Source organism: Pseudophryne corroboree, chromosome 1 (assembly GCF_028390025.1).
Source record: "Pseudophryne corroboree isolate aPseCor3 chromosome 1, aPseCor3.hap2, whole genome shotgun sequence".
NCBI classification, from domain to species: Eukaryota; Metazoa; Chordata; class Amphibia; order Anura; family Myobatrachidae; genus Pseudophryne; species Pseudophryne corroboree.
The window spans coordinates 661,004,768-661,019,803 of record NC_086444.1 but is presented as its reverse complement, the minus strand read 5'-3'; the positions used below and the strand labels follow the sequence as shown (position 1 = coordinate 661,019,803).

At 45.1% G+C, this 15,036-nt stretch overlaps 1 protein-coding gene across 2 annotated transcripts in view; it reads right to left on the bottom strand.

Moving 5' to 3' along the window:
• Window positions 1-15,036, bottom strand: part of ANP32B (acidic nuclear phosphoprotein 32 family member B) — a 133,931-nt gene that overhangs the window by 22,124 nt on the left and 96,771 nt on the right. For both annotated transcript variants that reach the window (XM_063914668.1, XM_063914667.1), the window contains exon 2: window positions 3,449-3,598. In XM_063914668.1, coding sequence (XP_063770738.1) covers window positions 3,449-3,598 — 150 coding nt within the window. The remainder of the gene's footprint in view (window positions 1-3,448; window positions 3,599-15,036) is intronic.

Genomic DNA, 15,036 nt, shown 5'->3' with positions numbered 1-15,036 from the left:
CTCAGTGTCCAGTCAGCGGAGTCAGTGGCTCAGACCCCGCAGGGCGGACACTGCTCCATACCCCCCCCCCCCCCCCTTAGTCCCACGCTGCAGGGAGGCTGTTGCCAGCAGCCTCCCTGTAAAATAGAAAACTCTAAACTAAACTTCTTTAGGAAAGTTCAGGAGAGCTCCCCTAGCTGTGACCGGCTCCTCCAGGCACATTTTCTAAACTGAGTAGGTAGGAGGGGCATAGAGGGAGGAGCCAGCCCACACGCTTAAACTCTTAAAGTGCCAATGGCTCCTGGTGGACCCATCTACACCCCATGGTACTAATGTGGACCCCAGCATTCTCTATGACATAAGAGAAATAGAACAAATCAAACAGAAAACCCCCACAAACATACAACTTGTAACCAACATATACTAGTATAGCACTTCACTTTTCTTAGCTTTCTGGGTTTTAAACTCAAGACAATACTGCCCATATATAATTGGTCATACCTCTCTCACTGTATTTGCAGGTTCCTCAGCTCCTCTTAGCATGCTAACACAATTGATCCATTCCATAAAGAAATTACAAAATGTTTAGCATAAGGCTCTTTCCTGCAGTAAGGACGCAGGCTGGACCGATCTTTGCAAGATGCACACTGGGCATGTGCAGACAAGGTCCTCTCTCTCTCTCTCTACTGGTATTTTTCCTTCACTCTTCAAGCATGCAGTGATTACTCCCAATTTGAAAAAACAAAACTCCGACCCTAACTCGCTCTCAAACGAAGACTCTCCTCTAGTCTCCAAACCTTCAAGCGTTCCCTGAAAACTCACCTTTTCAGGAAAGCGTATCAAATTCCAGAACCCCCCACATAATTTTCATAAACCTTCCTATCAAATTGCATCAACTCTGCACAGTCCACACAGATCCTCACATGTCTTCTCATCCTTCCTCCCGACCCCGGGTCATCATTGCTGTGTGACCATATCATACAGCCCACCAAGAACCTTTGCAATCTGGTGAGCAACTATCTATCCTTGTGTATCAATACTTATTTCTCTATAGATTGTAAGCTTGCGAGCAGGACCCTCCTACATCTATGACCGTTTGTTATTACCCAGTTTTGTTATATCATTGTTATTTCCAAATTGTAAAGCGCAACGGAATTTGCTGCGCTATATAAGAAACTGTTAATAAATAAAATAAAAAGTCCTGCACCCCCGCATACAGTGCGGCTCAAGACATCAGGTGAGTGACAGTCTGCAGCCATTTGGGGACAAGGTAGGATTGCTGAGGCCAGGGTCATGCAGATTTCCAGGCTATGGAGGTGCGGCGGTCATTCTGAGTTACTTTAAGGTTACTCAGATGGCCAATGGTCCTGCAGAGTGATCTGATCCTGTGTCCTCGGATGCAGCAGCAGCCAGGAGGTTCCTCCTGCTGCCTTAGAATAATAGAACAGTAGCTGCGTATAAAGATGCCACTACTAGAGTGGCCAATCCCGGGTATCGCAATTGAAAATTGGTCAATCCCGGGATACCAGAGATTGGCTTTTCCCTATGTGTGTGTGTGTCTGCCCCACCCAATCCCGCATACATAACTCACTACCATGGTACCTGAAAGGGTGGGTGGGTAACTTCCTCAGGTCCGGTGAGGTCAGTGCAGCGGGTGGCTGGCTGCGCAGTGTGACCTCTGACTTCACTTCATGCTGCGCAGGGGGTGCCAGGAGGATGGAGCCGGGCAGCATCTGAGCCTCCTGAGGAAGCTCAACACTGCCTAGCATAAAAAAAAAACAAAAAGGACTGTCTGATCCCGAAATCCCCAGGATTGGAGCTTTCAATCCTGGGATTGAATTCCGGATGATTTTTGGCCTAAATCCCAGGATCCCGCCTATACCGATCCCAGGATTGGCCACCATAGCCACTACTGTGCTCCAGCATGAGTCCATGAAGCAAGCCCTGAGAAAGAAGTGAAAGTTTAGATCGGCCAAAGTTTGGTCTTCTGTAGGATGGAAGAGGATCTCCCATGAAAGTCATATAGCAGTGCTATGTTTGGAGACTGTTCTGATCAGTCCGAAAAGCATTACCAAACTAAATATTAACAGGGTAGTGAGTGACATCATAGGTAATAAATCCACCAATGGCTAAATGGCCCCTCCAGCATATGGGGAAGAAGTCATTATGACAAGTACAAACTATGTTTTGCCTTTGATTACTTGTGTGACTATAGATTGCAATTACATTGAGAGAGAACAAAAAAAATATTAAAACCTAAACAGGAAACTGATATGGAAAACTAAGCTATTATTTTGCAGTCACTCTTAACTCCATACTTACTAATCATGGCAAAATATGGACTTTATTTCTTAATTTAAAAATAGACCCTTGATAAATTGTAGAACAGGTCCTCCCTTTTTCACCAGTGTAACCAACATTAAAGTATCAGTGTGCAGTATTAAAAGCCTTAACCTAATAAAAAAAAAAAAAAAGTGTTGATAATAAATGACTCCACAAAAGCTAAATTCTATTCGGCTCACAGTTTCTACTAAAGCCCTGTTTCTGAAAGATATTACCAGACATAAAGCAGACATAAGAATTAAGTATAAAACTTTAGGCGAGTATTTAGTGCATACAACTAGGATTGTGAGGTCAGAGTGCAGAGCAAGGATCATACAGCATATTGCCAAAGTAATACTGCTTGCCACTTGTGGCTGACACAGCTGATAACATAGCAAATGTAATTAGTTGCTGTAGAAAAGGTCTCAAGTTCTTTAAAGGCTAGATACATTTACAAATACATTTTTTCTTATTTGTCTCAATAGAAGAATAAACCGTTACACAGAATCTGTGCATATATTTCATGATTAAATAACGTTTATTTGGTTTTCCTTTTACTCATCAATATAGACTCTTGTATACTTGTTTGTTATTTAATAAAGCAGACATCACACTTGCTCTTGACCATATACAATATTAACCCCTTCAGTGATGAGCCTATTTGGGGCTCATCACATTCAAACATCAATATATGCATTTATTTATTCAGTAAAAGTTATAATTGTTTCGAAATTACTCCACTTTTCCAAATCAGAACAAACACGGATTCTATTAGGGTTAGGCTACGGTAGAGGATTAGGAATTAGGGTACTTACGTAACAGGTGTCAGTATTCTGACCACCAGCATCCAGATACCATCCCACAATAACCACTAAGGGCCCACATCTTTTAAAAGAAGAAGCCCCTGAAGTTACTGAAGCCAGGATGGGAGAGCCTATCCTGGCCTTCAGAATTACTTCTGCAGTGCAGGGTTCTCTGGTGAGCACACATGATCACCAGAGAATAACTTTTGGGTTTACAACAATTTGAAGAGATTATTATTATTTTTTTGCACAGAACGCTGTTGCAGTTTCTACCTAGACTATATAATCGGTTGATTTTATTCACAATAGTAAATTAAAAAACTAAAACAAATCTTTCACCTTACCTTTTTTAATTTGGGTAGCTTTGGAAGATTTGACACAGACATCAACATGACATTTATTAAGCTGAGAAACTCCAGATTCACAAATTCTGCTGTTAGACCCTCGATTTTGCCTTCACGTGCTCTGCAGTTATCCAGAACCAGTTCTCGTACCTGTGAGAGAGTATTGAGAATATCAATGATAGAACTACAAATAGCAATTAGTATCTAAACAAAAGGTACAATTAAACAGTACTGAAATTAATTGTGAACGGTTATATAATATTACCACATCCACTGTACAAGACACCTGAAAATGAAACGCTGGCCTAGTTTCCTTACTTAATATGCCAGGTTTAAATATGTGGTATTTTTTTTTAAATCAAAGTTAATAGTTTATGCTTGAACTATGTGTTCGTATTATCATGTATTTAATCAGGAATAGAGGGTTGCAAACTGAACACACATAAAAGCAATAGTCTGAAGCTACCAGAAAACTAAATTCACACCTTAGTGACCAAGACAAAGGGGGTTCTGGTATGAATGGTCGACCATGTTAAGGTCGACAGTCATTAGGTCAACATTGACATGGTCGACATGGAAAATATAGTCGACATGAAAATTGTCGACGCAGGGCAGGTTGACACATGAAAAGGTGACATGGATTTTTTAACTGTTTTTGGTGTCATTTTTTTCCGTAACAAGACCAGGAACCCCAATTAGTGTACCGCTGTACTCGGCACAGTTTACTATTCCCAATCATAGTATATGTGGATAGTAAAGTATGAAAAAGTTAAAAATCTATTTTTTTATTACCGATCAAAAGGACTTTAAAACTATCAAAATACAGTCACAGTCTCAACTCTCTAATTTGTTACAACTATTGTCTGGTATATGTAAATCTTTGGAGTGGTTGTGTGTTCCATCGATGAATTTTTTTTAAACTTCATTAGAATTTTCAGTGCGCGCACTACATGTGGAAACCCATAGAGCCCCTTGCAAAATCCTCACTGGTTCAAAACGGAAGATTCCTCTAGACCACAGGTTCTCAAACTCGGTCCTCAGGACCCCACACAGTGCATGTTTTGTAGGCTCCTCAAAGAATCGCAAGTGAAATAATTAGCTCTACCTGTGACCTTTTAAAATGTGTCAGTGAGTAATTAATACACCTGTGCACTTGCTGTGTTACCTGCAAAACATGCACTGTGTGGGGTCCTGGGGACAGAGTTTGAGAACCACTGCTCTAGACTACAAATAAAAATAAAAATAGTGTGCTCTGTGCCTGCCTACCCCCTAATTCTGTAATTACCAGCTCTGCACTTAAAATTGCACGTTTCCTCCTGACTGGCCTGTAGGGGTCAGAATAATGAACAAGCTGGGTGCCTCTGGGGTGACTGTCACACTAGCAATTGCAGGGAGATGTATTAAACTGTGACAGAGTAAAAAAAAAAAAAAAAACATGGAGAAGCTGCTCATAGCAATCAATCCGCTGCTAATAAATATTTATCTAGCACATTCTAAAAATAAGACGTTAGAAACGGATTGATTCACCATTTTTCTCTTTAGTAGGTTTGATACACCACCCCACAACTATAAAATAAGCACAGTTCCCTAGGAGCACAAAAGCTCAGAGTAAAAATAAACACAAACAATAAATTAACTTTTCTTGAATAAAACAAATAAAAAAAACACTACTCAAAAATCCTTGGTTTCCACTTTACTGACTGTAACCTAAAATCTTCATTCTGCCAATAAGACAAGTAAGTGGACACTAGCAGGAAATACAGATGCATTAAGTGATTGTAGGTTTAAGAGAGTCAGGGAAGCATTGTATTGCTGCTTTTGTTCCAATTATTCAAGCTGACACTGAGGGCAAAAAACCCAACCAGAAAACAAAAAAACACAGCCTAAGAAGACTGCAAGAATAAGGTGAAAGCATGATGGGTAGACTAGTGAGATGATCATTGGATGTGCAATTGTCTGAATGCCTGCACTGATCCAGACATAATAGGATGGCGTCTTTAATGCATTCTTGCCAGATATTGAAATAGTGTGTGATTGGGCTCCTGAGTGAGTCTGCCAATCTACTTCAAGACAGGTCAGAAAAGTGGTGGGATGAGCCACGCAAAAGGAAACAAGAAGAATAAGTAATGAGTAAAGCTGTGGGCTGTAGTGGTGGACATTTCCTTATAGCACACTTGCTCTGTTAAATAAAGTTAAAGTATCAGGAGAACAATTTAAAAAAAAAAAAAAAAAAGCAGATTTACTTTAAAATTTGTTGCAAAGACACCAATTACGCATTCTTCATGAGCACATTATTCACAATTTCAAACACTAAAAATGAAAATGCACATCAGGGCTGTAACTAAGGTTTATACAAGCGGTGACATCACACAGGACACAGAGTCGGTGGCCCCACCATCCAAGAATGACATGACATGATGTCAGTGGTTTAATGTGCAGGGGAAGACACAGGCTGCACAGAATTTTGCATGTGTTGGGTTAAAATTTTTCAGGTCAAGGACTCCTATTGTTAGCTCCATTATGGGAACTGCATATGTCCACCATTTAATGATAATCACTTAACCGCTACACATGTGAAAATCTGATGAGAAAAGTGTGTCAAATCATTAACAAACCTCATATCTCAAAGAACAAAAACACTTTTAGTGATGATACTACTTTTCTTATAAAATTAGAAGACAAGCCATCTAGAGTTATTGAATAGATATTTGAAATGTAACTTGAAACAATGGGTTTGTAAGTTAAAGCATTGTGTATATATCTACACTAATATATACACAAAATACATGTATGTGTGTGTGTATGTGGGGGACTCTGCCCGCCATACTCTGTAAAGGGGAGCTCTGCCCGGCATAATGTGCGACAGGGTCTCTGCCCGGCGTAATGTGCGACAGGGTCTCTGTCCAGCGTAATGTGTGTAAGTGGCACTACTGTGTGGCATAATTTGAATTATGGAGACCACTGTGCAGCGTAATATGAACTGGTATTTTCCCTACCGTCCTAAGTGGATGCTGGGGACTCCGTCAGGACCATGGGGAATAGCGGCTCCGCAGGAGACAGGGCACAAAAATAAAGCTTTAGGATCAGGTGGTGTGTACTGGCTCCTCCCCCTATGACCCTCCTCCAAGCCTCAGTTAGGTTTTTGTGCCCGTCCGAGCAGGGTGCAATCTAGGTGGCTCTCTTAAAGAGCTGCTTAGAAAAAGTTTTTTAGGTTTTTTATTTTCAGTGAGTCCTGCTGGCAACAGGCTCACTGCATCGAGGGACTTAGGGGAGAGAATTTCAACTCACCTGCGTGCAGGATGGATTGGATTCTTAGGCTACTGGACACCATTAGCTCCAGAGGGAGTCGGAACACAGGTCTCACCCTGGGGTTCGTCCCGGAGCCGCGCCGCCGACCCCCCTTACAGATGCTGAAGATTGAAGGTCCGGAAACAGGCGGCAGAAGGCTCTTCAGTCTTCATGAAGGTAGCGCACAGCACTGCAGCTGTGCGCCATTGTTGTCACACACTTCACACCAAGCGGTCACGGAGGGTGCAGGGCGCTGCTGGGGGCGCCCTGGGCAGCAATATTTTATTACCTTAAGGCAAAAGAATACATCACATATAGCCATTAAGGCTATATGTATGTATTTAACCCATGCCAGTTATCTAAATCCACGGGAGGAAAGCCCGCCGAAATAGGGGGCGGGGCTTATTCTCCTCAGCACACAGCGCCATTTTCCTGCTCAGCTCCGCTGTGAGGAAGGCTCCCAGGACTCTCCCCTGCACTGCACTACAGAAACAGGGTAAAACAGAGAGGGGGGGGCATTTTTTGGCGATATACTGGATATATTTAAGCTGCTATAAGGAACAACACTTATATAAGGTTGTTCCCATATATATTATAGCGCTTGGGTGTGTGCTGGCAAACTCTCCCTCTGTCTCCCCAAAGGACTAGTGGGGTCCTGTCTTCGATAAGAGCATTCCCTGTGTGTCTGCTGTGTGTCGGTACATGTGTGTCGACATGTATGAGGACGATGTTGGCGTGGAGGCAGAGCAATTGCCGATAATGGTGATGTCACCCCCCCAGGGAGTCGACACCGGAATGGATGGCTTTGTTTATGGAATTACGTGATAATGTCAGCACATTACAAAAATCAGTTGACGACATGAGACGGCCGGCAAACCAGTTAGTACCTGCCCAGGCGTCTCAGACACCGTCAGGGGCTGTAAAGCGCCCTTTACCTCAGTCGGTCGACACAGACCCAGACCCAGACACTGAATCTAGTGTCGACGGTGATGAAACAAACGTATTTTCAAGTAGGGCCACACGTTATATGATCACGGCAATGAAGGAGGCTTTGCATATCTCTGATGCTGCAAGTACCACAAAAAGGGGTATTATGTGGGGGGTGAAAAAACTACCTGTAGTTTTTCCTGAATCAGAGGAATTAAATGATGTATGTGATGAAGCGTGGTTTAACCCAGATAGAAAAATGCTAATTTCAAAAAAGTTATTAGCATTATACCCTTTCCCGCCAGAGGTTAGGGCGCGCTGGGAAACACCCCCTAGGGTGGATAAGGCGCTCACACGCTTATCAAAACAAGTGGCGTTACCGTCTCCGGATACGGCCGCCCTCAAGGATCCAGCAGATAGGAGACTGGAAACTACCCTAAAAAGTATATACACACATACTGGTGTTATACTGCGACCGGCCATCGCCTCAGCCTGGATGTGCAGTGCTGGGGTCGTCTGGTTGGATTCCCTGACTGAAAATATTGATACCCTGGATAGGGACAGTATTTTATTGACTATAGAGCAATTAAAGGATGCTTTCCTTTATATGCGAGATGCGCAGAGAGATATTTGCACTCTGGCATCGAGAGTAAATGCGATGTCCATATCTGCCAGAAGGAGTTTATGGACGCGACAGTGGTCAGGTGATGCGGATTCCAAACGACATATGGAAGTATTGCCGTATAAAGGGGAGGAATTATTTGGCGTCGGTCTATCGGATCTGGTGGCCACGGCAACTGCCGGAAAATCCACCTTTTTACCTCAGACCCCCTCCCAACAGAAAAAGACACCGTCTTTTCAGCCGCAGTCCTTTCGGTCCTATAAGAACAAGCGGACAAAAGGACAGTCATATCTGCCTAGGGGCAGAGGGAGGGGTAAGAGAGGGCAGCAAGCAGCCCCTGCCCAGGAACAGAAGCCCTCCCAGGGTTCTGCAAAGCCCTCAGCATGACGCTGGGGCCTTACAAGCGGACTCAGGAACGGTGGGGGGTCGACTCAAGAATTTCAGCGCACAGTGGGCTTGCTCACAGGTGGACCCCTGGATTCTGCAGGTAGTATCTCAGGGTTACAGGTTGGAATTCGAGAAGTCTCCCCCTCGCCGGTTCCTAAAGTCTGCTTTGCCAACGTCTCCCTCAGACAGGGCGACGGTATTGGAAGCCATTCACAAGCTGTTTGCTCAGCAGGTGATAGTCAAGGTACCCCTCCTACAACAGGGAAAGGGGTATTACTCCACGCTATTTGTGGTACCGAAGCGGGACGGCTCGGTAAGACCTATTCTAAATCTGAAATCTTTGAACCTGTACATACAAAAATTCAAGTTCAAGATGGAGTCACTCAGAGCAGTGATAGCGAATCTGGAAGAAGGGGACTTTATGGTGTCCCTGGACATAAAGGATGCTTACCTGCATGTCCCAATTTGCCCTTCACATCAAGGGTACCTCAGGTTCGTGGTGCCAAACTGTCATTATCAGTTTCAGACGCTGCCGTTTGGATTGTCCACGGCACCTCGGGTCTTTACCAAGGTAATGGCCGAAATGATGATTCTTCTGCGAAGAAGAGGCGTATTAATTATCCCTTACTTGGACGATCTCCTGATAAGGGCAAGGTCCAGAGAACAGCTGGAGGACGGAGTAGCACTAACCCAAGTAGTGCTGCAACAACACGGGTGGATTCTGAATTTTCCAAAATCTCAGTTGACCCCGACAACACGTCTGCTGTTCCTGGGAATGATTCTGGACACGGTTCAGAAAAAGGTGTTTCTTCCGGAGGAGAAAGCCAGGGAGTTATCCGAACTTGTCAGGAACCTCCTAAAACCAGGGACAGTGTCTGTACATCAATGCACAAGAGTCCTGGGAAAGATGGTGGCTTCTTACGAAGCGATTCCATTCGGCAGATTCCACGCACGAACTTTTCAGTGGGATCTGCTGGACAAATGGTCCGGATCGCATCTGCAAATGCATCAGCGGATAACCTTATCGCCACGGACAAGGGTGTCTCTTCTGTGGTGGTTGCAGAGTGCTCATCTGTTAGAGGGCCGCAGATTCGGCATACAGGACTGGGTCCTGGTGACCACGGATGCCAGTCTGAGAGGCTGGGGAGCGGTCACACAAGGAAGAAACTTCCAGGGAGTATGGTCAAGCCTGGAGATGTCTCTTCACATAAATATACTGGAGCTAAGAGCGATTTACAATGCTCTAAGTCTGGCAAAACCCCTGCTTCAGGGTCAGCCGGTGTTGATCCAGTCGGACAACATCACGGCAGTCGCCCACGTAAACAGACAGGGCGGCACAAGAAGCAGGACAGCAATGGCAGAAGCTGCAAGGATTCTTCGCTGGGCGGAAGATCATGTGATAGCACTGTCAGCAGTATTAATTCCGGGAGTGGACAACTGGGAAGCAGACTTCCTCAGCAGACACGATCTACACCCGGGAGAGTGGGGACTTCATCCAGAAGTCTTCCACATGATTGTGAACCGTTGGGAAAAACCAATGGTGGATATGATGGCGTCCCGCCTCAACAAAAAACTGGACAGGTATTGCGCCAGGTCAAGAGATCCTCAGGCAATAGCTGTGGACGCTCTGGTAACACCGTGGGTGTTCCAGTCAGTGTATGTGTTCCCTCCTCTGCCTCTCATACCAAAAGTACTGAGAATTATACGGCAGAAGGGAGTAAGAACGATACTAGTGGCTCCGGATTGGCCAAGAAGAACTTGGTACCCGGAACTTCAAGAGATGCTCACGGAGGATCCGTGGCCTCTACCTCTAAGACGGGACCTGCTTCAGCAGGGACCGTGTCTATTCCAAGACTTACCGCGGCTGCGTTTGACGGCATGGCGGTTGAACGCCGAATTCTAAAGGAAAAAGGCATTCCGGAAGAGGTCCTTCCTACACTGGTAAAAGCCAGGAAGGAGGTGACTGCACAACATTATCACCGCATTTGGAGAAAATATGTTGCGTGGTGTGAGGCCAGGAAGGCCCCCACGGAGGAATTTCAACTGGGTCGATTCCTACATTTCCTGCAAACAGGATTGTCTATGGGCCTCAAATTGGGGTCCATTAAGGTTCAAATTTCGGCCCTGTCGATTTTCTTCCAGAAAGAATTGGCTTCAGTTCCTGAAGTCCAGACTTTTGTAAAAGGAGTACTACATATACAGCCCCCGGTTGTGCCCCCAGTGGCACCGTGGGATCTTAATGTAGTCTTGGATTTTCTCAAATCCCATTGGTTTGAGCCGCTCAAATCGGTGGAGCTGAAGTATCTCACATGGAAAGTAACCATGCTACTGGCCCTGGCTTCAGCCAGGAGAGTATCAGAATTGGCGGCTTTATCATATAAGAGCCCATATCTGATTTTCCATACGGACAGGGCAGAACTGCGGACGCGTCCTCATTTTCTGCCTAAGGTGGTGTCAGCGTTTCACCTGAACCAGCCTATTGTGGTGCCTGCGGCTACTAACGAGTTGGAGGATTCCAAGTTGTTGGACGTGGTCCGGGCATTGAAAATATATATTTCAAGAACGGCGGGAGTCAGAAAGTCTGACTCACTGCTTATATTGTATGCACCCAACAAGATGGGTGCTCCTGCTTCTAAGCAGACGATTGCTCGTTGGATTTGTAGCACAATTCAACTTGCACATTCTGTGGCAGGCTTGCCACAACCTAAATCTGTCAAGGCCCATTCCACAAGGAAAGTGGGCTCATCCTGGGCGGCTGCCCGGGGAGTCTCGGCATTACAACTCTGCCGAGCTGCTACTTGGTCAGGGGCAAATACGTTTGCAAAATTCTACAAATTTGATACCCTGGCTGAGGAGGACCTTGAGTTCTCTCATTCGGTGCTGCAGAGTCATCCGCACTCTCCCGCCCGTTTGGGAGCTTTGGTATAATCCCCATGGTCCTGACGGAGTCCCCAGCATCCACTTAGGACGTTAGAGAAAATAAGAATTTACTTACCGATAATTCTATTTCTCGTAGTCCGTAGTGGATGCTGGGCGCCCATCCCAAGTGCGGATTGTCTGCAATACTTGTACATAGTTATTGTTACAAAAAAAATCGGGTTGTTATTTGTTGTGAGCCGTCTGTTCAGAGGCTCCTACGTTTGTCATACTGTTAACTGGGTTCAGATCACAAGTTATACGGTGTGATTGGTGTGGCTGGTATGAGTCTTACCCGGGGTTCAATATCCTTCCTTATTGTGTACGCTCGTCCGGGCACAGTATCCTAACTGAGGCTTGGAGGAGGGTCATAGGGGGAGGAGCCAGTACACACCACCTGATCCTAAAGCTTTATTTTTGTGCCCTGTCTCCCCATGGTCCTGACGGAGTCCCCAGCATCCACTACGGACTACGAGAAATAGAATTATCGGTAAGTAAATTCTTATTATTTTGTGGCTATGCCCCTTCACCATGAACCCCTGCGGCGCGCACTGGCCCAATTTTAAATTAGGGGGGGGGGGGGTTGCCAATGCTGTATCTTGCACACAGCGCTAAAATGTCTAGTTATGGCACTGACACCATGTGACTGTTATGTAATAATTTTCTTAGCGCCAGTCTAACGGGTCTATTTACTAAAGAGAGTAAAGGCCCATCTTCAGTGTAAATGAGTGTTCTTTCAAGATATAAAAGACTCCTCACAATTTTTCAATTGCCACAGCCGTACTATATAGCCAGTAGTATCCCCGCAGTGACACTTGTACCGTCGCAAGCCTGTTTGCGCTATCACCATCTGCAGGAAATGTTCATAAAAAGAATGCTTTATTTAAATAAAGCTATTATTGTAACTGGAAGGCAATACAGAATCCCAAGTACGTTTTTTTACTGCCACTGTTCAAGTGTGAACAAGTAAGGTGTGTCACACTTGTGTCAATGCATGAAGACTTGTCAGCGAAATGTTAACAGTATCAATCAACTGCTCCAGTGATATTTTAAGGTTGAGACAATTGAGTCTATACAAGTGATTGCTATTGTAAATGATAATTGAAAATCCCAATTGAGAGTCAGACACCAGAGGGCAGCAACACAGATTCTCTGGCAGCCAGATAGAAACGTTCAATTGTAACAACTATATCTATTTTTCTGAGCTACGAGGTGGCGCCATTTATAGGACGCATAACAAACTGAAATGAATTTTGAAACTAATGTAACTGTCAAGTCTCTGCTGTGAGAATGTATCTTTTCAGAATGAAACTACTATGAACAAGTGTATATATTAGCAGCTGTCCAGTTTATTAGTCAAGAGCAGCAAGGGTCCCAATAGCTTAGAGGTTCAGAAGAAATCTGGTACATTTTATTACAACAAGAAATGCAGATTTTAAAAAGGATAACAAAGAATTATTCAGGGCAATAATTAAATTTATGAAATTCACCCATCAACTTCACATTATTTAGAAACCTGACTTTGGAAAGCTTATTAAATTGCAGACTACAGGTATGACCTTAAAATGAAAGAGACAACTAAGCACTAGTTTTCTTGTATCATTCAATAATAAAACACACCCATTTCCCCATTATTGATGGTCTTCATGCATCAATGTTGCTAGTGTTTATTTGAAAAATATGCGACTTATACCCCTTTCACATCGCACAAATAACCCGGTACCGACACGGCATATTGCCGTGTCGAACCGGGTCAGTGTGCGATGTGAAAGCACACTGGCCGATTTAGCGGGTCGCCTGACCCGGTAAATCAACCCGGTAAAAAAGAAGGGTTTTACCCGGGTTGATTACCGGGTCAGGTGCGGTGTGAATGGGAGCCGTGTCGATGCGACACGGTTCCCATTCACAAGATAGGGAGAGGCGGCGCTGGAGATGAGCTCATCTCCCGACGCCGCCTCCACCCCCGCCCCTGCTGCGCGCTCCGTTGTTATGGCAACCGACCCGGTATATTGCCGGGTCGGAAAGCCAGCAGCGGAGTGCAAATGCCGGATCCCACCCGGTAAGTACACGTTTGTCTTACCGGGTAGGATCCGGCATTTGCAGTCTGAATGCAGCATTAATGTGTCCATATATTACCCTACAAAGGGTCTGGGACTCCAGGTCGACACCAAAAAGGTCGATACACCTTAGATTGACACCAATTTGTCAACACACCTTAGGTAGACATGGAAAAGGGTCGACATGAGTTTTTTTGGTGTCGTTTTCTTCGTAGAGTGACCGGGAACGCCAATTAGTTTACAGCGTCCCTTCGCATGGCTCGCTTTCGGGCAAGGTGCCTCACAGGTTACCGTTCCCAATCGTAGTCCACATGGATCGTAAAGTATGAAAACATTAAAAAAATGGAAGAAAAAAAATTTGAAAAACTCATGTCAACCTTGTCCATGTCGACCAATTGGTGTCGACCTGGAGTCCGGGTACCCCCTACAAAATGTACATAATTATGAGGCCCTGATAAAAATGAATCACATCTGCATGATCATAACTGCAGCATGTCCGCACATCGCACTACCAGTACCAGATTAAGGTCCATATGGGCCTGGAGCTGAAATTTATGAAGGGACTATTTTTTGTAGGGGTGAGGGTATCGGGATGCAGGGAAAAGCGATAGGAGTGAGGGTTTCGGGATATACAGATGTGCCCTTATACAGCTTGCCCTATAAGCTGCGGTACAAAGTACTGTTGCAGGCACGCGTACACACTCACCCAGAAAAACTAACCGAAAGTAAGCACAACGATGCTGCAGGTAGGCTATGCTCCTGCTACCCGGAGATTTCACAGCTGGGTCCATCGTAGTGAGCTGGCGCGTGCGTACACACGACTGCTGGCTATTGTAATGCGGGCGCTATGCTGTGTGGCAGCAACAAGATAAACTGCATGAAGCAGCAAAGTTACAAGCAGACACATCTGTAGGGACAGAGTGTAGGGGAGAACGAACACTGTACAGGGACCAGGGGCACACTGACACACACACACACACACACACACACACACACACACACACACTATACAGGGACCAGGGGCACACTGAAACACACACACACACACACACACACACACACACACACACACATTATACAGGGACCAGGGGCACACTGTCACACACACTATACAGGGACCAGGGGCACACTGACACACACACACACACACACACACACACACACACACACTATACAGGGACCAGGGGCACACTGAAACACACACACACACACACACACACACACACACACACACACACACATTATACAGGGACCAGGGGCACACTGTCACACACACTATACAGGGACCAGGGGCACACTGAAACACACACACACACACACACACACACACTATACAGGGACCAGGGGCACACTGAAACACACACACACACACACACATTATACAGGGACCA